Source organism: Carettochelys insculpta, chromosome 13 (genome assembly GCF_033958435.1).
Source record: "Carettochelys insculpta isolate YL-2023 chromosome 13, ASM3395843v1, whole genome shotgun sequence".
Classification (NCBI taxonomy): Eukaryota; Metazoa; Chordata; order Testudines; family Carettochelyidae; genus Carettochelys; species Carettochelys insculpta.
Genome location: NC_134149.1, coordinates 22,164,015 through 22,187,743, shown reverse-complemented (window position 1 = coordinate 22,187,743; position 23,729 = coordinate 22,164,015). Strand labels below are relative to the sequence as shown.

The window sequence follows — 23,729 nt, the reverse complement described above, 5'->3', positions numbered from 1 at the left end:
GGTCGCCGCGTGCAGCAGCCCTTAGCCCAGGGCTTCTGGCTGCTGCTGCTGCTACTGCAGCTGCTGCAGCAGCTGGGGGTCCATGCTGCGTGCATGGGGTCTGCAACCAGTTGTCGCCTCTGTGGATTTCGTACTGTGCAAGGCAAGTGTGTCTGGGAGGCGCCCTTTAAGGGAGCGGCTTGGGGCTTTGTTGGCCCCTTTTTTCAACGGGGAGTGCTTGTATGTGTGGATGCTCCGCTTTTCCTTCCGGGGCAGCTCCTTTCAATGTTCCCTGTTGCTTCTTCGACATTGAACATCAACGGCACCAGCCCTGGAGGATGTATAGATGATACGCGTCAAAGTAGCCTATTTCGATATCCTTACTTCAAAATAGGCTACTTCGACGTAGTGTGCTACTGTAGACGTAGCCTGTGTGTAATAGGAGCAGAATTTGGCCTAGAGAGCACTGAATTGGGGTTTATTTAGGGAAATTCTAGATAAGCAATCACAATTTCTATGGATAGAGGGCAAATTTGGTGCATCTCTGAATATTAACAGAGTATCTTTCTGCTAAATTTCTGGGTGTGATTATGCAATCCTTCCGCACGACAGCAAGCACTGACACCCAGGAATAAACTCACTGGCATTCAGGGGACTAGTTATGTGTATAAACACGTAGGAGGCATTGTGTTTTCTTGCACAGCTCCTTAACAAGGTGATAAGGGTTAGAACAAATAGAACTGCTGGGGCTTGTCAGTACACACCAACTTGAAGAGGGGTTGAAGTCAGTGAGTCAGCTTGTGTGAATAAACGCATGCTAAATGAGTAAGTGTTGTACAGTGTAGCACTTAGATTTCAAAATAAGGGAGAATGTTTTACACTGAACATTCTGGCTCTTTACCAGAGCAGAAACTATTGAACTGGCTGATACCTGTTTTGGACAAATGTTAGTTAGGCCATCTCTGCACTACCATTTTGTGAGCAAAACTTAAGTAGCTCAGGGGCGTGGAAAAAAAATTGCACACTCTAAGGGATACAAGCTTCATCAGCACAAGTGGCCATGAGCACAGCGCTGTGCTGGTGGCCACTCATTTGGGGTGATTTAATTATGTCAACATGCAAGCTCTCTCTCTTTGTCATAGAGCAGCTATGCAAGAGAGCTTACAGCAGTGCAGCTGCATCCGTCCAGCTGTGCAACTATAAGCTGGCTGGTGTAGACATAGCCTTCGAGCCTCAACTCTAAGTCCATTTGAGAGCTCCTTCTGGTATGGACCTCTCTTCCCCTCTGCTGTGTGAAGCACAAAGCATACTGCAGGCATGAAATGAACAATAATAGCGGTGAGCATTTCCTTACTGCTACATCTCTGTATTTTTCAGTGTATTCACATGAAAACTCCTTTAAAATCACTTCATGTTCAACTAGCTTATTTCTTTAGCTTTCATAGGTTAATCATGTGTACAACATGGCTCCAAAACCAAGGCAGGTCAGAGTGCATTAAAGAGGATGGGACAAGGATAGATATATAAAAGATCTGTGAGAAAGGAAGCACCAGAACTAGCAGCAAGGTGGGGCTGCCTGGATGGTCAGCCCTTCATTTGAATGCAAATGTAATTTTGGGGCAGGCAGTTATCTGTGACATCAGGCAGAACCTTAGTAAACTGTTACTACCAGCACCTGGTAACACCATTGTTAATCATGTGTAGTAAAGAGACATCAGGGCTAGCCTGAGTCATTTATAGAGCCAGTTGGGGCTAGAAAAGAGAGGGAAAGAAAGAGGAGGGGAGAAGGAGATCAAACAAACACTCTGAGGAGCAGGATGTCCTGGCAAGACAAAGCCAGGCTATGAGCATCATGTATGTGAGTTATCTTTTGGATAAAGAAACCAGCATGTATCCAGGATCCGTAAGGTGCAACAACAACAGCAACAACCTGCCAGTGCAAAACTTTGTCTCTACTCCATCCTATTCCGATTACATGGGATATCATCATGTGCCAAGTATGGACAACCAAGGACAATCTACGGGAGCTTGGGGAACTCAATACAGCTCACAAAGGGAGGATTGGAATACTTATGGCCCAGGACCCTCCAGCACAGTTACTGCTGCACAAATCAATGGCTCGTCTCCTGGGCAGGCTGCCTACAGCTCTGCTGATTACAGTTCCCTGCATCCTGCTGGATCTGGGGTTTTACCTCCTGTAGGTACAATTAACACAGAGCAAATTTCTCCCCACAGTCAAAGGCACAGCTCTTATGAATGGATGAGGAAAACTGTGCAATCCACTTCCACAGGTATGGGGGGTGCTGAGGTTTATTCTGAGAAGAGTTTTCACTAGGGCTTTGGTTTTGGTTTTTGTTTTGCTCAATTTCTAGTTCATAAGAAAAGCTGGGAAGTACCCAAATTAAAAGAATCCTTATCATTTTTGTGGGTTCTCTTACTGTCAGTTAAATATTGAAACTGCTCGTGAATGGTGTCTTTGGTCATGTGCTAATTTAACACATTGTTGTTCCTCCTTTTTAGTAATAGAGCAAATGGGAAGCAACCTCTGTGGGTAGTAAAAAATTGCTCAGTTCAGTGATTTACTCTATCTGTGATAAAATATGAAATAGTGTAGCAGGAATATTTAAGGCTATGATTTCACTGAAAATTGCAGAGAGATCACGAGTGTTTTAAAGCAACGATTTTTTTTTAAATCCCCTATTAATTTCCTTCTGATCTCATATTAAGCAAGAAAAAATGCAGGCCAAAACAATATATTTGGAAAAGGGGTCAGAAATGCAGATTATAATAGAAATGCTAACTCCAGCCTTGCAATCCTTACTAAGTTGGAATCAATAGGTCTGTAGTATGATGCCCCCAGCTCAGAGTCAATACCATAGCTCCTTTAAAAATTAGCATTTCAAAAGTGAATAAATAAGAGTGGATGAAAGGGCTTGCTTCACTTTACAGGCCTAGATGTCTTTAAAAAGGCAGGAATATATCCATTGTTACACATCTAGTCAAACATAGTGACCGATCAATTTTTGATTTATAATAGTGAGTGAGTAAAAGCAAAAGGTTGCACTTACCATCTAACACCGGAAAGTAAGTCATGAAGCACTGAGGAAAGCTTCTGTTTGATGATGGAATGAGGCGCTGTTTGGTGATTAAATACAGTATACATAAAACCAAAGTGGAGTCACCATAGAAAGAGACTGAAATGAAACAAAAGGATGCCTGTAAAGAACTATGGAAAAGTTAATTGTCAAGACACTGCTCCTGTATAGCAATGAGCACCATTGTCTCCCATTAACCTCAAGGAGAGTCAAGGATGCTCAGTACCTCTTGGAGGTGCTCAGAAACCTTCAATCACTTTGACTTCAGGAAATTTCTTTTTCCTTTCTCCAAATCTCTGTTCCAGGCACTGTAAGCAATGCTCAGTAATCATCAGTTAAAAGAAATACAAAACTACATTAAATACAGAAATACTTTAAAATGGTATATCAGATTTCCTAAAGCCAGACTGTGATACTCTAATGTTGAAGAGTATGAATATGATTAATCCCACTGAAATCAACAGGAAATTTTTAAAATAGGGTATTACTCAGGACAAGTAAGGACATCACCGTTCATCCCGTAAAAATAAATATATGTACCTGTTTTTTTAAAGTTGTATTTTTCACCATTCCCCCATCACAAATACAAACCAGGTTGCCATTTTCCCCCGTGAGAGTCCAAGAAATGCTGTAAAAGATAAAGAGCTATACAGAACTGGAGCTAACATACCAGATGGCAGAAAAACCTATTCCAAATATATTGCTCTATCCCATCCAGACTTGTTTAACTTGCCAGATCACACAATGTTTTTCTTCTCTTCCCCCCAAACCTTACAGCACTTCTATTCCTGTCTTTTTAGACTGCAAACTCTTTGGCACAGGAACTTGTCTCCTTATCTAGTTAAGCAGTGCCATACATAGTATGGGCTTTGTATTATAAATAAGAAACAAATAACATTCTGACCACCCATCTAACTAGCACACATTAGACTTTTTTACACTCATCCTACCAGCTCCATCCTAAAGGTGCAGAGTACTCATGTGAGGCATGGGGCACCTAGTAGGAACTCAGGTGCTGCTAAGTGCCAACTTCTTTTCATGCTACAGGACCTGGTCCTACAAGCCACTGTGGCTGTGTCTACACAGCAGCGTTATTTCAAACTAATCCATTCTGGAATAGCTATTCCAAAATAGTTTATTTTGAAATAACACAGCTACACATAAGAATGCATTGTGAAATAACACCCAGCTATAGTGCCTATTTCAAAACAATGCCATTGGATGCCATTTTGGTTTATTTCAAAATAGTGCTATTCCATGTCTTAACAGGCATTATTCCTTCTGCAATGAGGTTTACAAAATTTGAAATAATGCACCCATTATTTCAAATTTATTTTGAAATGCTGTGTGCATAGTTAGATGCTCGCAAAGTTATTATGCAGTAACATCTGTTATTTTGAAATCACTTTGCTGTGTAGACATAGCTTGAGCGTCCTCATCTTTTCTGTTTAATAGAAGGTGAAAGTGTTCAGCACCTTGCAGGATGAGGCCTCACAAAGATGCATATAATTATTACCCAAGGTCTCAATGGTGAGAGGTATTTAGATGTATAACCCCCATTAAAATAAATTGGAGTGAGGTGTCTAAATACTTGGGGGGGGGCGCCTCTAACTCCCACTGATATTCAGAGAGAGTCTTTCTATTGATTTAATGCGCATTGAATCAGTTCCTCATCAGACTTCCTTCAGTCTGAACAAAAATACCAAAACAACAGGTTTTCTTTCCTGCCTGCCTCTTTCCTATACTATTTTTTAAGTCAGGAAAGCTCAGCTCAGAAACAAAAGGCTTCTAAGTAGAGCCCTGATTCAAGCCCTAATCCAGTTTCTTCTTGTCTTTCTTTTCAGAAGAGCAAACTTTTACCAGTTTTCCAGCAGGATTAAAATTAACAGCAGCAGCACTCAACACTTAAGGATCTGATTCAATAAAATACTTTAGTATGTGCTTAATTTTGAGCATGGGTGTTCCTACTAACCTTGAGCATATTGGCAGTCCTCTCACACCTTTTCAAGTCCTTTGCTGGATTGGAATCAGAGAGCTGAACACTTGTAACATCAAATCCACTACAATTTACATCTGCAAATCCTTGTACAGACACTGATTCTGATCGTGCAGTCTCTCTAGATTAAAAGTATTGTTTTGCCTAGAAAGGACTGCAGGACTTCATTGTTTCATTAACCACCAAACACCCAGTTAAGTAGGTAAGCATAGTATCCCTATTTTACAGATGAAAAACCTGAGATTCAGAGATTGATGTACTTACAGTCCCTCAATCAGTTGAAAAAATGAATTAGAAGAACAGAGTACTTCTTGCTATTTAAATGCTGTGAAATGCTGTGCCTTATGACAATACAGTTTCATTATGGAGACAATGATAAGGAAACAAGATGATTTTTGAAAGATGGTCTTGCAATTCTGTAAGAATTACTCATGTTAGTAATATCCTGTGAAGGCAGCAGAGCTACTGGTATTAGGATCACTCACATGAGCAGTCCACACAAAGTTGTAAGGGCTACAGGTATGGGGGAGCCTACAGTGATTTTGTGGTGGGTTTTTGTGGTAGCCTGACAAATATTGATAGAAAATGTTGAACCTGTTCTCCACACTTCTCTGGTCTCCTAGTGGTCTTTCCACCTTCTGTGGAACCTTTACTATGGAGCTGGAAAGGGTAGAGAAAAGGATTACAACATACCTTAAGCTGTATTTTTAAAGCAATATTAATGCCAGATCCTCTGCTGGTGTAAAGTCAAGTAAATGGAACTAAGCTACACCAGTGGAAAATATGATTTTAGTAGTTAAATATCAGGGGTCAGCCTATAAGTCTTGTGGTGTTAGAATGCATTGCCATGAGGTATATACAGTCTGGCTGTGGTCCATCATTCTCAAGCTGTAGGATGTACTTTGTTTTGATGTGGAATGCTTCTCCTATCAGCTTTAGAACTGGAGGGACTGGGTTCTGAACCATCTCCCACCAATGTCAATGCTAACGTTCCCATTGACTGCAGTGGGTACAGGATTCAGTGCTTTGCACTGGTGAAAGTATTGAGAAGGCAGAAGTCGTCAAAATGTTTCAGACTTCAGAGAAAAGCTCAAGGACAATTCAAGGAAAAAATACTGATTATTAAATATTCAAAACTTTTATCCAATCATACAGCTGGAGCAAGACTCCTCTTGTTTATCTCACTGCCCTCCAAAATGTTACTACTCAAGAGTGTAGAATAAAGTCATGCCAACTATCACTAGGATACTTTATGTGAAAAAAACATGGAGTCTCCCCCGTATTTTCAGAAATATTCACAAGTATGATTAAGGATTAATTTTTGGTGGAAGGTAGAAGAAAACCCATCTTGGAAAACATAAATCACCATGTTGGCTTCACTACTTCCAGGGAGATATGTTGCTACTTTAACAGAAGAGGAAGGTAGGTTACCTTTTGTTTTTGAGATGAAATAAAAACAAATCTGCAGTGAAACTATATCCCTAAAAAGTATTTCTGTGACTCTAGTGAACACTTGCCTCTCTAGCTGTTTCACCAACAGTGTGAATTTCTTCATGCACCTGTATGGTAGAAGAGATGACCTGACATTAAAGAGAAAGGGGGCAAGAAGGGTTTTTGATGGTGTAACAGAGGGGAAGGAAGGAAACGTTGATTATCGGCAGAGCTGGCAATTTCCTGCACATGGAGACTCCTGTATCTCCCTTGTTCAATGTCAGCTTTCTTCTTAAGACACGGACTGAACCTTCTGATGATGAGAGATGCTGATGGCATCATTGGTATATGCATTAGAGATTATCTAATCTTTGTAGAGCATATCCAGCATCTTTGTCCAGCATCTGATAAAGTGAATCTGTGCTCACGAAAGCTCATGCTCAAAACTTTTCTGTTAATCTATAAGGTGCCACAGGACCCTTCATTGCTGTTACAGATCCAGACTAACACGGCTACCCCTCTGATACTTGTAGAGCATAGACATCCCATTCCTGACATATTTAGAAAGGAAAAAATACTGTGTGAAAGAATCTTATTTTTTCTCAAGGCCCAATCTTGCAACTTGCTAAACATCTAAAGAATATGTGAGAGACAAAAAACAGCACTATAACATTAGCAGGCATTTCAATTCATCCCTTGCTCCCTTGATGTTACAGAACCATGAAGAGAGGATTTTTTCTGATCTGGTCACTTACAAATCTATACACACCCTCACACAGCTTGTACTTCTGATATCCCAAAAAAATTCAAATTAGGTACAGAATTCACTCACTCAGCAGAGGGAGGTGAGGAAAAATAAAGATTCAGATTCAGATTCAGTTCATCTAATTTGGTTTACCTTAGTACCATATCTTCAAGTTTAAATTGGAAAAACAGAGAAGGTCCAAGAGTGTTGGCATAAAACAGAATAGATCCAAAATAGAAAATCCCGGTGTTACTAGTCAGGCAAAAGTCATAAAACTTAAAGCAAAATTTTGCACTAAAAATCTTATGAAGGATCTTGCCACCAGTACAGTGCTCTTCTTCTTCCAGGCATGGATCTCCACAAGCATATTTAGCAAGAAAAAATTATTAGCATCGAGACACACCCAGCAGAACTGAGAAAGAATTTTGTTCAGACTTTGCAAACATGGAGTAAGATCCTTAAAACATTTAAACACATAAATCTTTTTACTCACATGAGTAGTCCCACTTAACTCAATGGGACGTCTCATGGAAATAAAGTTACTGATAGAGATGTATGAAGGTTTGGGTCAATGTACTGCTTCTGAAATGGAAAGAAGCTGACCCTGTGTTTTAACTATTATTGAATCATACACAGAATGGAAGAAAGTGTTCCTTGTCTTGAATCATTCAAAACTGATTTGGTTTCATAACTATTGAAGTCAGTGAAGTTACTCAAAGGATGAATTTGGCCCTTTCTAGTACTACTCTATAAAGTAACCCCAGGCATTTTAGAAAGTATCTTACATCAAATCCCTGGGTCTGAGAGCAGGCAAAATCAAAACTCAGATTTCAATTTGAGTTTTGAAATGGCCCCTATCTTTGCAATAGACTAAATCAATACTTCCAATCCAGAAGCTCCCAAATAGTGGGCTATACAAAAATCCAGAAGTGAATTGTGGGTCTTGAACAAATTTTTGTGCCACAATGTATTATCTACGCTTTACTACGTGCAGAAGTTCTCATGTAACCAGGTATGCCATTATCCCCCTCTGGCACAAGTTGCATTTATGTAACTGAGACCAGATTATGACTCTCTAATTAATATGATACAGCAATATCTATCTAGCTCTCTCTATGGTCATAGGTAGATGCCAGATATTTTATGAAGGATGTTAGCTCACATAAGACAGAAGCTCTCAAACAGCTGAGAGGAGGCAATGAAAAAGGGGCTGAGACCAGTTCTAATGCTAATTTATTTTGCTTTGTAAACTAGTTGTGAGGTCTGAGAGTATTTTTTTTTCTTCCCTGGGCTACATTGTCTTTGGTTTTGAGGCCTATCTGTCATATTGAGGCAACAGACCCTTTTAACACTTCTCTTTGCTTTGATATGCAGCCCTGTCTCTTCCTTCTTCTTTTTTCAGGAGTTATATTGCCGGAAAGGGTGATGATTTTCACAGCAAATAAAGAGGCCTTATCCTAGCTTTATTGTCTTCAGAAGAAATGCTCTGTGAATTTTATGACCAATGAGAAAGCTCTCCCCTTCCCCCCACCCAGATCCTGGCCAGAGTTACAATACTTGCTAGAGTAACTACTAACAGAGAGGTAGCCATGTTAGTTTGTATCCTAACAAAACAAAAAGTCATGGAGACCTTTAATGACTAACAAAATAATTTATTAGGTGATGAGCTTTCGTGGGGCAGACCAACTTCTTCAGATCTGGAAATAGTACTGCACAAAAGCTCATCACCTAATAAATTATTTTGTTAGTTAGTCTTCAAAGTGCTACGTGACTGCCGGTTTGTTTTGTTAGAGTAACTGGGAATAGTTACTCCCAGGAACAGTTAAAAAACCTTTCACAACAAGCAGTCCTGTAGCACCTAAGAGATTAAATTACTAGGTCATGAGCTTTCCTGGGTAAGACCCAGGGACAGTTTCAGACAAAAGTATCAGGTGAGCCTCATTTGTCCAAAAGGTCTTTTCAAATGATCACTATTTGTAAAATAAATGTCAGGCAAACTTCACTGTACATAGGCTGCTTTTCAGAACCAGGCTACCATATGTTAGTACTAGGAGGGCACATTACAATGTAGGCTATTAGATCAAGTAAACACTTGCAATTCCATGACAGAACACCTCCCCCCACCACCCACCTCAAAAAGAAGAGAGAATGAAAATGAAGTGGGTTTGGCTAGAGGTTGGATTTAATGTTTACTTTTCAGCTGTAGAAGGGAAAATTTTAATTATTGAGAAGACGAACAGCATCTTCTTCACACCCAGGTTTCCTTGGATAAATTCCACTTGAAATCACTGGAGTTTTGGCTGCATAAAGGCTGAGCAGCAAGCTCAGGATCTGGCCCAGAAAGCATCAGAGACATTTCATTACGTTGAATTAATGGAATTACAGAGCTTTTGTAACCTTGCGACTAGTTTGGAGTGAACTTTTGGTTTGAGGAGCTTGTTTTGATTTAGCTATGGCAAATTAATTCAAATGTGCTCCTTCACCCTCTATATAAAATGCTGTGTGCATAATGGGGGTTGAGTCAGCTCCTAGTAAAGACGTTAAAGAGTCGCATTGACTCAACTGGACAATAAACATTTTCTCCTTAGATGTCCCCCGCAGTGAGGAGTTCTGCTATTCTCTTCTCTCAATGATTCTGAATGCACACAAAAAGCAGAATACTTAAATCACAAGCCACACCAGGCAAATCATACAGAATTTTGCTCTTTTTATTTACTTTAAAAAAATCAAGCCTTCTCGACTGGATTTGTAAACTGCTGCTGCCTTCAATAAAGAAACCATAAAGTATTACCATATGTAAAAAGTAACATAAGTCTATTTGCATGATTAGTAAACAAGCAAGACATAGAGATAAATAGATGCTGAGCTCTGCAAATATATTTAGCTTCTGATTCAGTTTAAAAAGCAAAGAAAATTTCCTCCTGATGGATAATAACTGTTTAATACTTAAAAATCAGAAACAGAGAGGTGTGTCTTCAGCTTTAGTCCCTGGTTTTGGAGATAAAAGTGGATCTGATATTTGTTTATGGCTTCTGAATGTGAATAGAGTTCATGATAAGATTACTTTGTAGCTCTTTTGTGCACTTCATCTTAACACCACAATGAGAGTTTCGGGAAATATCTTAGGGATTTTGTTCCACAGAATGACCCCAAATTCACATTAAAAGGGAGGGAAAAAAATGAAACAAAAACACAAGCTAGAGAAATCAAAAGAAGTTTTAAAAATATCAACTGAGGCATTAAAGCACCATAGGCATCATGTGTTAAACACTTTACACTTCCAATGAATGAAAAGAAACACACTTGATATCCATGGCTCTGTCTACACTAGACATAGCAGTCGACCACTGATATGCTATTTTAGCCATGCCAATTGCGTAGCTAAAATTAACTATCAGCAGTTGACTACAATGGCTGTCTAGGTGGAATAAGGTCTAGGGGAGCATTCCTCCTGTCCACCTTCCTTAATCCTTGATGCTCCTGAGGAGTTCCGGGGTTGACTTTCACTTCAGAAAGAGCCTTTTCATGCAGGTCCGAAACAAAACCATGTGGTCAATCTTCTGTGGTTATGTGGCTGTAAGCTAAGCAGGCTGCAGAGAATTAATACTGTTTTTCAGGACCTCTGTTAAATTTGTCAGTAGTATTCTGGAACGGAGATCACAAATAACTTGACTTCTGGTATACATATGATTGAGTTGACTCTGCTATCAGGCCAGCATAAAATTGTTTTTTCTACCTTGACTTCAGTGAAGTTATTACACGTTTACTCCAATGCAAACCAGAGATGAATCAGTGGGAAATCTTTCATGGGGAAAGTGTCAGACTTGGTTGAAACTAGACTTGACTTTGGATAGAATGGTTCTTAAACAAGCGAACATGAACCCGTATGAATGCAGACAAAAATATTTTTCCGCATCAAAATGTTCAGGCCTATCTCCAAATAATTCAGATTTGATGAGAAATGTCCAGATCACTTGAAGCCACTATTAATGCATATAACTCAGCTTTGGGCAAGCACAATGGAGGCTAGTAAACTACTTTGAGAGAGCAGGACCTTGTATTCTTCAATCTTGGGAAACAGAAATCCCAGAAGAAATCAAGTCTGTCACATTGGTTAAAACAGGTATCAACTTATCACCATACTTGGAATATCATTTATTAAGTATTTCTAATGCAACAGTACATAGGAGCACCAGCAGGACAGACAGACTTTCTGGGCCCCTTGGCAGGAGAGGAGGAAACCTCCATGTTCCTAGAAGGGGCAGGGCCTAGAGCAGAAGAGGTGGGGATGGGGGCAGCCAACTCAGCACTGCCCAGAGTGTGCTGGGCAGCACTCCCGTAGCACTTTAAAAAGCCCAGGGCTACAGCCACCACCTCTCTTGTGGTAGCGGTGACTGGGAAACCTGGACCCTTTTGAATTACTGCCACTTTCCCCCTCCCACCACCACCCCACCACCTGTCAGCAGGCCTGAGGAACTCTAGTCAAGGAACAGCCAGGTCCCATTGTGATTGGTGTGGGGACCATGATGATCTGGACTTCAGCATTAACAAAAGGGGGATCAATAGTAAGGAAGGGAGCTTCATAGGTTTTCTCCCTTTTCACTGCTGGTAGGACGGGTTGCCCCAAGAAACTGTCTTGCTATGGAATTAAGAAAGGTGCAGGTTTTTGGATCATTTTGCAGAAGTCCTTCTTCTCCCTTATAATCAGCGATTAACACACCTTCCTCAAGAAGGTAGGTACGCATAAGCCTTTTTACCAGACCAGGGCATTCTCCAGGCAGTAGGCTGTTCTGAGTTGCAGGCCATAATAATGAGAGTCAGGTAGGCACCGCTAAGGCCTTGAATTTAAACTGCTGTTAATCCCTAGGGCTGTGATGCTCTGATTGAATTTAAGCACTGACAAAGGGGAGAAGAGGAGGAGGTAAAGAAGGGAGCATCTGTGCATCTTCCCCTTTTCACTGCTAGTAAGACTGGTTTCCCCAAAAAGTTATCCTGACAGAATCAAGAAAATTGAAGCCAGTTGGCCAGAAATTCCAGGTGTCTGGATTTGTCCTCAATGGCTGTTGACAGTCATGATTACTTTTTAACAATCTCTTCTTGAGCCTTATCATGAACCAAACATGAAAGGATGTAATGAGATTAGTAAAAGAATGGATACAGCAACTTTGGCATGTTCTACATCAAGCATGATCACTCTCTCAATTTCTATTTATTTTCTACTGAAAATCTTTCATATTTTCACTCCTTGTGCTGATATCCGGGTATAAATAGTTCCCCTCCACCTTTTAACACAAGGCAAAAAAGAGCTCCCTATCAAATTACCAGTAACAGAACACTGCAGGTATCAATCATTATTATTATAGTTTTTAAGGCACCAAGAATACTAGACAGATAGTATCCTTTATAGACAGCAAAAGAAGTCTGACAATGGCCCTTTGAGGCAGGTTTCATCTCTGTTTAGAGAAACCAAGAAGTGATAGAGATGTTTTGTGACTTACAGAAGGCCAAAGAGGAAGTCTGTGTCAGAGCTAGAACTAGAACTCAGATTTCCTACCTACCAGTCCTTAAATTACAAAATTACCCTTCTTCTCAAAATAACAATGTGTTGATAAAGAAATCTGAACATCCATTTTTCATTTGTTTACTTAAGAACAAAGGTCTATGGTTCAGATTCGATTGTGGTGTAAGTCAACACTAACTCCACTGGAGGCAATTGATTTATCCTGGAGTAAGTGAGAGAAGAATCAGGTCCAAATTTTCAGGAATATTTTTTCAAATGTAAAGCAAAGGTATTTTATGCTATTTAAATTTAAAACCTCTCATTTGAAGCTATGTCTTCTTCTTTCAAAACAGGTAAAACAAGAACAAGAGAAAAATACCGGGTGGTTTACACTGATCATCAGAGATTAGAATTGGAGAAGGAATTTCACTACAACAGATACATTACAATCAGGAGGAAGTCCGAACTTGCAGCAAACCTAAGACTTTCTGAGAGACAGGTAGAGTATGGTTCTCATACTCTGATTTCTCATGCATAATTACTGTTATTTCAAGCGATGACAAGACTGGTTAAAAACACAAGTGTCCTCATGTGTCTCAACACTAAACAAAATGGCTGGACTCTGTTTGCAATGAACCCTTGCTAGCCTTATTTCCACTAGGGCATTATTTATACATTTTTGAACATTACTAACATGGGCTCAGCTGTACCAGCAGTAGCAATAGTGCTAGTGTAAGTGCAAACAAGGCATTGGCAGCTAGCAGCCTTTTAAGCACAATGTTGTTCAGACCTACTCTGAAGTGGTCTTAAAACAACAGAAGCTGCCCAGGTCCTTGTCCACCCTGGTGGGAAATTTTAGACAAAAAAAAAAATCTGAGGGTGTAATACTGGTGCCACAGAAGTCAATGGTAGAACCCTGGAAAGATACAAAATTTGTATCTGTATCTGCAAAAATGAGTTGAAAATATCCACAATGACATCCACAAATGCAGATACCCACAAATATCAAGTGGATATCCAGAAAACTGCAAAGTTCTAGATAGAAACATTTGTATCCACATCTGCAAAAATAAGCTGGGGATATCTGCATCCACATCCATAGATACAGATACCTGCAGATATAAAGCTGATATCTGTGGATTTGCAGGGCTCTTATAAATGAGAGTTTTGCTATTGACTTCAATGGGTCCAAGATTTCATCTTTAGTTTAAACACAGTAGCCACGTCCACACTATCAATTTCTTTTGGAAAATCAGGCCCTTTTTCAAAGAACACACGGTGTGTTCACACACAAAATGTGCTCTTCTGAGCCAAAACTGAAAGAACACAGCTCTTCTTCCAGAAGCCATCTGCCACTACCAGATCAGGAAGTGCACCTCCTTTCAAAAGCATCTTTCAAAAAAAAAAAAAATCACATGTAGATGCTCTGCTATCCCTTTTTTTGAAAGAGCAGTCCTCATGGTGCTGGATTTTGTAATCCCCAGCCTGCTCCTTCAAAAGAGGGGGGCTGTGTGGATGCTCTCTATCGAAAGAGCAAACCGATTTTTCAGTCTGCTTTTTTCTGTGAGGGTGTGCTGTTTCAAAAGAAGCTTTTTCGAAGAGATCTTGTAGAAGAACTTCTTTTGAAAGATCACCTCAATGTAGATGTAGCCAGTAAGTCTAAGTGACAGCCTTGAGTACATTTAGGAAGGTACTTGTTTATCCCCTGGGTTCCTCTTTACATATACTTGAAAATTCTCTGCTTGCTCAATATTTCCTCCATTCTTTCCTCTGATCCTGAGGTTCTATATCAGCAATACTATCCTTCTAGCCATGAGCTGAGTAAAGTTTTCTCTGGAATCCATCAGTGTCACATTTCTAGCTCAGGTATTTGCAATGCCTGTGCACTGCTTCTGCAATGCTTCTAGCCTTTTTTTTCCCCTCCTACCAGTTGAGCAAGAAGCATGGCCTCCAGCTCTAAACACTTCCAACCACAGGTGGCCCTGGAAGCAAGCCACTGAGATAAGGAGTCTAGCTGAATCAGGGACAGAACAAGGCACATAATTATTGCTTGGGTGAACATAATGGCTATGTCTACACTAGCCAAAAACTTCGAAATGGCCATGCAAATAACTGGAGAGCTCTTGATGTGTTGGCAGACAATTTGCAAACTAAATTAGATGAAATTGTTGAATATATAATCAGCAAGAATTATTCATAGTGCTCCATCAATAAAACTTATAATTCTGAATATCACTGCCTACTTTCAGTGCAATGATTAAAGGATCTCCCAGGTAACATGATGTAGAACATATTGGCCGTGTCTACACTAGCCAAAAACTTCGAAATGGCCATGCAAATGGCCATTTCGAAGTTTACTAATGAAGCGCTGAAATACGTATTCAGCACCTCATTAGCATGCGGGCTGCTGCGGCATTTCGAAATTGACGCGGCTCGCCGCCGCGTGGCTCATCCAGACAGGGATCCTTTTCGAAAGGACCCCGGCTACTTCGAAGTCCTCTTATTCCTATCTGCTCATAGGAATAAGGGGATTTCGAAGTAGCCGGGGTCCTTTCGAAAAGGAGCACCGTCTGTACGAGTTGCGCGGCAGCAAGCCACGTCAATTTTGAAGTGCCGCGGCAGCCCACATGCTAATGAGGCACTGAATATGTATTTCAGCGCGTCATTAGTAAACTTAGAAATGGCCATTTGCATGGCCATTTCGAAGTTTTTGGCTAGTGTAGACACGGCCAATATGTTCTACATCATGTTACCTGGGAGATCCTTTAATCATTGCACTGAAAGTAGGCAGTGATATTCAGAATTATAAGTTGTATTGATGGAGCACTATGAATAATTCTTGCTGATTATATATTCAACAATTTCATCTAATTTAGTTTGCAAATTGTCTGCCAACACATCAAGAGCTCTCCAGTTATTCACAGAATAATGTGCCCAATTATCAATTTCTTGTTTTTTATCATGTGATGTCCAAAGTGGATATAAATGTTACCAAATCATATTGTTAGCATTATTCATTGTGGCTGCCCTCAACTTATACAAGTGAAAATGACAGCATATGGTGTAAGACAGTGGAGAAACAGGACCTAATTTCACTACAAAATATTGAGCTGCAACAAGCTAGCAAGTGATTAGTTACAAGTATTTGCTTATCAGATATTTTAGTTTTCATTGGCCATAAAGGTCACATACATATTTGTTCCCTGTTTGGATTAACAAATTCATAATACATAGATTTAGGCATGCCCATAATTACTAATTCAAGAATTACTTTCTATCTGTATGACTTCAACTATGGTAGCACAATAACAGTATTACAACACATCCGCCACCCACTCCACTGTGAATGTAGTTATACACATGAAGCTTATTGCCATTCAGGAAGGGGTGTCAGCAATACCAATGTAAGATATCTCTTGCAGCATGATAACTGTGGCTACATCATCATGGAATACTAGAAGTGGAAGAGACCTCAAGAGGTCATAAAGTCCAGTCCCCTGCCCTCTCAGCAGGGCCAAGTACTGTCTAGACCATCCCCAATGGGTGTTTGTCTAACCTGCTCTTAAATATTTCCAGCAATGAAGATTCCACAATCTCCCTAGACAGTTTATTCCATTGTTTGGCCACCCTGGCAGTTAGGAAGTTTTTTCCTAATGTCTAATCTAAATCTCCCTTGCTGCAGTTTAAGCCCATTGCTCCTTGTCCTATCCTCAGAGGCCAAGGAGAACAATTTTTCTCCCTCCTTGTAACCCTTTATAAGGTACTTGAAAACTGCTATCATGCTCCCCCTAAGTCTTCTCTTTTCTAAACTAAACAAGCCCAGTTCTGTCAGTCTTCTCCCATAGCTCATGTGCTCTAGACCTTTAATCGTTCTTGTTCTTCTCTGGGCCTTCTCCAGTTTCTCCATGTCTTTCTTGAAATGTGGTGCCCAGACCTGGACATAGTGCTCCAACTGAGGCCTAATCAGCACAGAGTAGTGTGGAAGAATGACCTCTCGTCTCTTGCTCACGATACTCCTGTTAATGCATCCCAAAATCGTGTTTGCTTTTTTTGCAACAGCATCACACTGTTGACTTGTATTTAGCTTCTGGTCCACTATGACCCCTAAATCCCTCTCTGCAGTAGTCCTTCCTAAACAGTCATTTCCCATTATATGTATGAAGCTGATTGTTCATTTGTAAGTAGAGTACTTTGCACTTGTCCCTATTAAACTTCATCCTGTTTACCTTGGACTATTTCTCCAGTTTGCCCAGATCATTTTGAATTCTGACCCTACCCTTCAAAGCAGTTGCAACCCCTCTCAGCTTGGTATCATCTGCCAACTTAATAAGCATACTCTCCATGCCATTATCTAAATCGTTGATAAAGATATTGAATAGAACCCAAAACAGATCCCTGCAGAACCCCACTTGTTATGCCCTTCCAGCATGACTGTGAACTATTAATAACTACTCTTTGAGAATGGTTATCCAGCCAATTATGCATCCACCTTATAGTGGCCCCATCTAAGTTGTATTTGCTTAGTTTATTGATAAGATCATGCGAAACCATGTCAAATGTCTTACTAAAGTCTAGGTATACCACACATCCACCACTTTTCCCTTATCCATAAGACTTGTTATCCTGTCCAAAAAGGTTATCAGATTGGTCTAGCATGATTTGTTCTTTACAAATCTATGCTGGCTGTTACCTATCATCTTATGTTCTTCCAGATGTTTGCTAATGAATTCCTTAATTATATGCTCCATTATCTTTCCCGGCACAGAAGTTAAACTGACCGGTGTGTAGTTTCCTGGGTTGTTCCCCCCCACCTCACCCTTTATATAGATGGGCACTATATTTGCCCTTTTCCAGTCTTCTGGAACTCTCCCAACTTCCAGGACTTTTAAGAGATGATAGCTATAGGCTCAGAAACATCCTCTATCAGCTCCTTAAGTGTTCTAGGATTCATTTCTTCAGGCCCTGGTGACTTGCAGACATCTAATTTTTCTAAGTAATTTTTAACTTTTTCTTTTTTTATTTTATTCTCTAAACCTACCCCCCTTCCTACTAGCATACATTATGTTAGGCATTTCTGCATCGGCCTTCTTGGTGAAGACCAAAACAAAGAAGTCATTAAGCACCTCTGCCATTTCCAAGTTTCCTGATATTGTTTCTCCCGCCTCACTGACTAGTGGGCCTACCCTGTCATTGGTCTTCCTCTTACTTCTAATATATTTGTAGAATGACTTCTTGTTACCCTGTATGTCTCTAGCTAATTTAAGCTCGTTTTGTGCCTTGGCTTTTCTAATCTTGCCCCTGCATACATGTATTGTTTGCTTACCATCATCAACAACCATGGGTTCAGCACCCATTAGTGTCCAATGCCTCTCTTACTATTTCTGTCCATCTTTCCCTGTCCAGCGTGGAGTGGCTTAGTTTCTATAGACTAGCTCCACACCAATCAACTATATCATCTACCTATTCTCTGTGGGGTCTCCCTTTCCTATTCGAACCATCCATTATGCTGAATACCAGGGTCTTGATTTTCGCTCGTCATTCACTCTGCAGATATGCCAGAATCACTGTAACTTCCATTGTATAACCTTCTATACTACATGCTGCTGAATACCCATGCTTTCAAGAAGCTCACTTTTGTTCCTAACCTAATCACTTTGCTTTTCCAGATCTTATCCATTGCCTTCAAACTCGCTCTTGCTTTCTCTATGCTAGTCTGTTTCTTTCTTACAGTCTGGATCATATGTTATGTTGCTTCCCAGATATGTGAACTTCTCTATGTTCTCCAGTTCAATCCCATCTACACTGATTTTCCTTCCGATTTCCTTATCTCCAGATACCATTGTTTTTGTCTTATCGATATTTATAATTGGTCCATACTGCTTCCCTTCCTTGTTTAGCATCTGCACCATTCTTGCTAGCTTCTCTTCATCTTAACTACGTCATCTGTGAACCTCAAGTTGTTGATTCTTACCCCATTCACTGATATTCCTTCTACCTCTTCCTTGATCTTGTCCATCACTCTTTCTTGGTGTGTGATGAAAATACTCAGCGATATCGAATCTCCTTGTCTCGTACCTTTACTCATTCTAAACCATCTTCCCATCTCTCCACACACTCCCGCCGCTGCCTCCACACTGTCATTGATATCCTTCAACAACTGTATCAGTCTGCTATCCATTCTATATGACTCTAAACCCCCCACCAAGTCACTTTCTGATCTATACTATCAAATGCCTTCTGAAATCAACAAAGTAATTGTATATGTTCTTGGTTTTTGCTTTTTTTTTTTTTGTCGAGTTTTCTCCGCTATCAATCTTAGTGCCAGCATTTGCTGTATGGTACTGCTATCTTTCCTGAATCCCACTTGCTTGTCCACTTGATGTTCTTCTATCTGTGATCTCAGTCGCTCCATCAGTATCAGCAGCATCTTGCCTAGCTGACTTGTTAGGGCAATCATTCTGTAGTTCTTGCACTTCAACGTGTTTCCTTTCTCCTGTATCGATTGGTGCCGTGGGCCTGGCTTATCTGGGCGATGTCCGAGTCGGCAGTTTTATCAGCTAGTTGTACTGGCATCAGATTTCATTCGTATTGTTGTTTCACAATCAGCACATCCACACTCATTTGACCAACCCTCCTCCTTTATCCAGGCTTGGGACTGGCATGGAACCCCTAGAGGCTTGATGGCAGAGTTAACTGTGCCTACATTAGACATTATATTTTTGCTTTTTTAAAAAAAATCACATATCTAACTAACATAATGATACCAGTGCAAAAACTGTATGCAGAACAGAACTTAGATTAGAATCAGTGATTCCACTGACAGTAGTTGGACAGATCACTGAGCCTGTGAGGAAAATATATATGCTAGGGACTACACAGTTTAAAGCCACAGTAGATAAGGTTATGTATACCAGTTGCTGATAATCAGGGAAGTAGGAAAATGCATGCACCCCAGTGAGATACTGGGACAAATGGATTCTCTTATTACCCCAGAAATATCTCACAGGATTACAAAGAGGGAATCTTTCCAGAAAATTAAAATTAAAAATGTGAGTATGATTGTTTGGTGATACTATTAACATAAATGAATTATGAGAGACAGCATGAGTACATCTTCTTGCCTCAATGTATCTTAAAATACTTTACAAACTTAACCACAGATCTATATGTATTGTTTTACCCACATCGTAAGTGCTGCTGTTGAAGTGAAACACAGCAATTATTTACCTAGGGACAGCAATGCTACAGAATAGCATTTGGACAAGAAATTAATAGTACATGCAACTGAAATTGCTGTTGGAAATGTACGAAGCAAAATGGGCCTCTAATTCAGGGAAGACAGAAACAAGTGAGCAGGTGTGGAGGATGTTGAGGGGAGTTGTAGAGATGGGCAGCAAGGAAGAAGAGGGAGAGAATTAGATTGGGGAACAGAAAGTTACAGGTTGAATCTCTCTAGCCCAGCACACTCTCTACCAGCAATGTCTGTAATCCAGCATGATTTTAGTTAGGCAGACAACCAGTTATCACGGGTATGGCCAAGTTTCCCATGGTTCCATAAAGTTTGTTAACAGGCATCAGTTCTGGCTGTCAGTGTTCTGTGCTATTACTTAGCTGCACCTCTATATGTCTATTAAGAGTACAGTAAGCAGTGGAAGTGTTGGTAATGCTACTAGACAATATTGACATCCCATGGTCTGGCAAATTACCAGACAGGTCCTGAGGGTGCCAGACTAGAGAAGTTCAACCTGTATTTATAGTCTCACTCAACAAGGGGAAAAGGGCCAGCAGTCTGGGTCCCAGAAACCTGAATCAACTGGGACAGGACATCTGCAGGTACCTAAATGTAGCTTAGACATATCCTTACACAGTATGTAATGGGGAGGGGGCTGTATCATTAGTGAAGACAAAATGAATATCACATTTCAGGTTTTGCCACCATATGCTTTTCAGCATAGCACCTATGGAGAACATGGATTTGTATTTCTTTGCCTTGTCTCAGCTCACCACAGTCTGTGCCTTCCTGTGATGCTTGCAGAAAATAACTGCCCAATGAATCCCATTAGTTCCTGGATTTCTCCTAGGACTATAACTAGTTCCACCACTATTCTGTTTCTGATATGAAAATCAAAAGAATGGCAGATTATTTTTTTAAGTTGTGCCTCAGTAAACTCAGCTTGTATAACTTGGTGACGATTTACATTAGCTGAGGCTCATGCCCATGATCATTATATCAATGCAATGGAACTTTTCACAAGATCAATGGGTTAACCCTAGATTCCTGGTCAAATTCTATTATATTCTGCTTCCATAAAGTCCCTCCCCTCATAGATTCAAATGTACACAATATTCCTCATTACCTGTCCTACACTGTTGCTAATTCTTTATTGTCTATCCTAAAATAAACTGGAGGCATTATCACAACATGCTTGTCCACCATTGCTTCATTTCACCTCACTTGTGACTACATTTCAGTTGTAAGTGAAGTAATGAATTAGTATGTAGTTATTGTTCTGCCCATCAGTAGATGCGCACATTGCCCATTGACTTAAACAGACTGCATATGTATACTGAAAGGCAGAATTTGGGCCATATCTGTTTGATAAGTACAATAGAAATATAATACATTAGTATTATTCTGGAACACAGCAAAATTCTCTGCAAATCCTGCTGCAGAAGGCCTCAGCCGAGCACCAGTTCCTTAGGAAATGGGGGTCTATCCAGTGTAAAAAAATATTTAACAAAAGATATAGTTCCGAATTAAACTGGAATAAAGGTCACAGAATGAATTTTAATAAGAAAGGAGGTTGAAAGATAAGGTAGAAAAGCTGCTTCCATGGTCCAAAGTGAACGAGCTGCAATCATTTTACTAAATTATAATCAAACTTTTCAAATGTGCATACATAAAGATAAGGCTATTTCCATATTGAAGAACTGGTATAAATTAGGGCCAACTCCATGGAAGTTGGAGTTACACTACTGTAAAATTTTTAAATGAGAGATGGGAAAAATGCCATGGAAAAATTGGCCCTGATCCTTTGATTTAGCCAACCTGGACTCAGTGCATGACCAAGGCAAGTAGAAAGGTGGCTGTAACACTATTTGTATGTTCCTGGTTTCTTAGGCTACTGATGCCAGTTCAGTCCACACCATTAATTTGAGAAGTCTTACGTATTTGGATATGACACTGATGCATGCAACATAAGAAACTGGCTAAGATTTGTACACCCATCTTAAAATGTTACCTATAAAAATGCCAAAAAAATAAGAATAAAAGGTCTCACAACGCTGAGAAGCTGACAATCTAAATCAATCAAAAGGTACATTAACTTTTTAAAGGGGGGTGTTCTATTTCAGGGCTTACTGTTTCCTTCCCAAATGACCTACATGTTTATGCTTTTTTCTTATGACGCTTATTAGATAACTGACCAGATTGCATTCTTAAGTCTTGAACACATTTTCCTTTGTTCCTCTGCAGGTCAAAATCTGGTTTCAGAATCGCAGAGCCAAAGAAAGAAAATTAATGAAGAAGAAAATGACTCATTTTGATGGCACCAGCCTTGGCTCTATGCAGAGTGACTCTGGCTCAGTAAGCCCCATCCCAGTACATAATCCACAGACTCATTCGGATATGTCCAATTCCTTATTTCCCCCGCCACCTCCTCCTCTTCCAATTAACAGCTTGCAGCACAATGGGAACCTTCAGCAGATTGTGGCCTCTCAGTAAGGCCATTCAGAGTTATTTTATAAAGAACATTTTAAACCAAAAGTACATGGAGCACTACCATTCACAAGGGGACAAGACACCCAGAACTATTTTTATTTTGCAAGAGATCCCAGCACCACAACAACCTTGTGCACACACAGACTCCACATACCATCAACTCAGGCCAAATCCCTGGGGCCTGTGAAAGGACAGCAGAAGAGCCCAAAGCCAATGGAACTAGTGTGTGCAAAGGGTCCTGGTTGGGATGCTACAAAGGGATGCCATGCCCTCCCTGGACCACAAAGCAGGCACTTCCTCTGGCAGTGCAAAGGGTGGCTGGGAACAAAGGGGTGGCCAGTTGTTCTGCTACTATGTGGATCCATTAGTCAAAGGATGTGCAAGGGCAAAACAGGTACAGTGCACATGCTCTTTGCCTTGTCACTGGATTAAGAGGGAACATTCCTCCCCCTACTCATCCTTATGTAGGTTCCATGGTCTAATCTTGCTTTTTTAGGCTTTGCACATAGGTCCAGGATTTGGCCTTGAAAAACTAATTCACACTTTGGGCTACTTGACTGAAAACCTAGATCAAGGTGACTACAGATTGCTGAGTTATTCAGGGGAGGGATACAGCTTAATTTTTTAAAAATACAGAAATCACTCCCAAGGCTAAATAAATACTAGAATAAACGTGCGCTCTTCAAATCATCCCATAAATGTTTCTGGAAAAACATTATGGAGCTGTGATTCCTGACCCAGTTTCACTCATAGTGGAAGAGAAATAAGTTCCGCTCATTTTGTTTCTTAAAGAAATAGCAACGGGAGAAAAATTCTTAAAACTTAGATATACTTAAGGGAACAACTGGATTTTGTGAGACAATGAAACTAGTGTCTTGCTTCAAGAAAAAAAAACTTTGGTCAATATTATTTGAAATGGGAACCCTAATACTGAGGTGCTAAATCTATAATTAGGCACCTACATGGCCTGATTTTTTTCAAAAATGCCAATATCTCATGGACATCAGTGGGAGCTGTGGGGTACTCAACACTTTTGAAAGTGTGGCTACTTATATAGCTAGTTGTCTACAGATTTAGGTGCATAGCTTTAGGTACCAAGGGTAAAAATTTTAAAAGCACCTATGTCTCATTTTTAAAAGTGACAGTCTCCTAAGTCCCACTGACTTTCATTAAAACAATGTCTCTTAAGTACCTAAGACACTTTCAAAAATGGGACATAGATTTCCAAATTACATAGACACTTTTAAATATTTTACCCCAAA

General features: G+C 40.1%; 1 protein-coding gene across 1 annotated transcript; it reads left to right on the top strand.

Moving 5' to 3' along the window:
- Window positions 1-1,822: 1,822 nt before the first annotated feature.
- On the top strand, window positions 1,823-22,470 carry LOC142020169 (homeobox protein CDX-1-like). Its single transcript, XM_075007816.1, has 3 exons — window positions 1,823-2,270; window positions 13,100-13,245; window positions 22,222-22,470. Exons 1-3 carry the CDS (start codon window positions 1,823-1,825, stop codon window positions 22,468-22,470), a joined length of 843 nt encoding a protein of 280 aa, XP_074863917.1.
- Window positions 22,471-23,729: the final 1,259 nt, after the last annotated feature.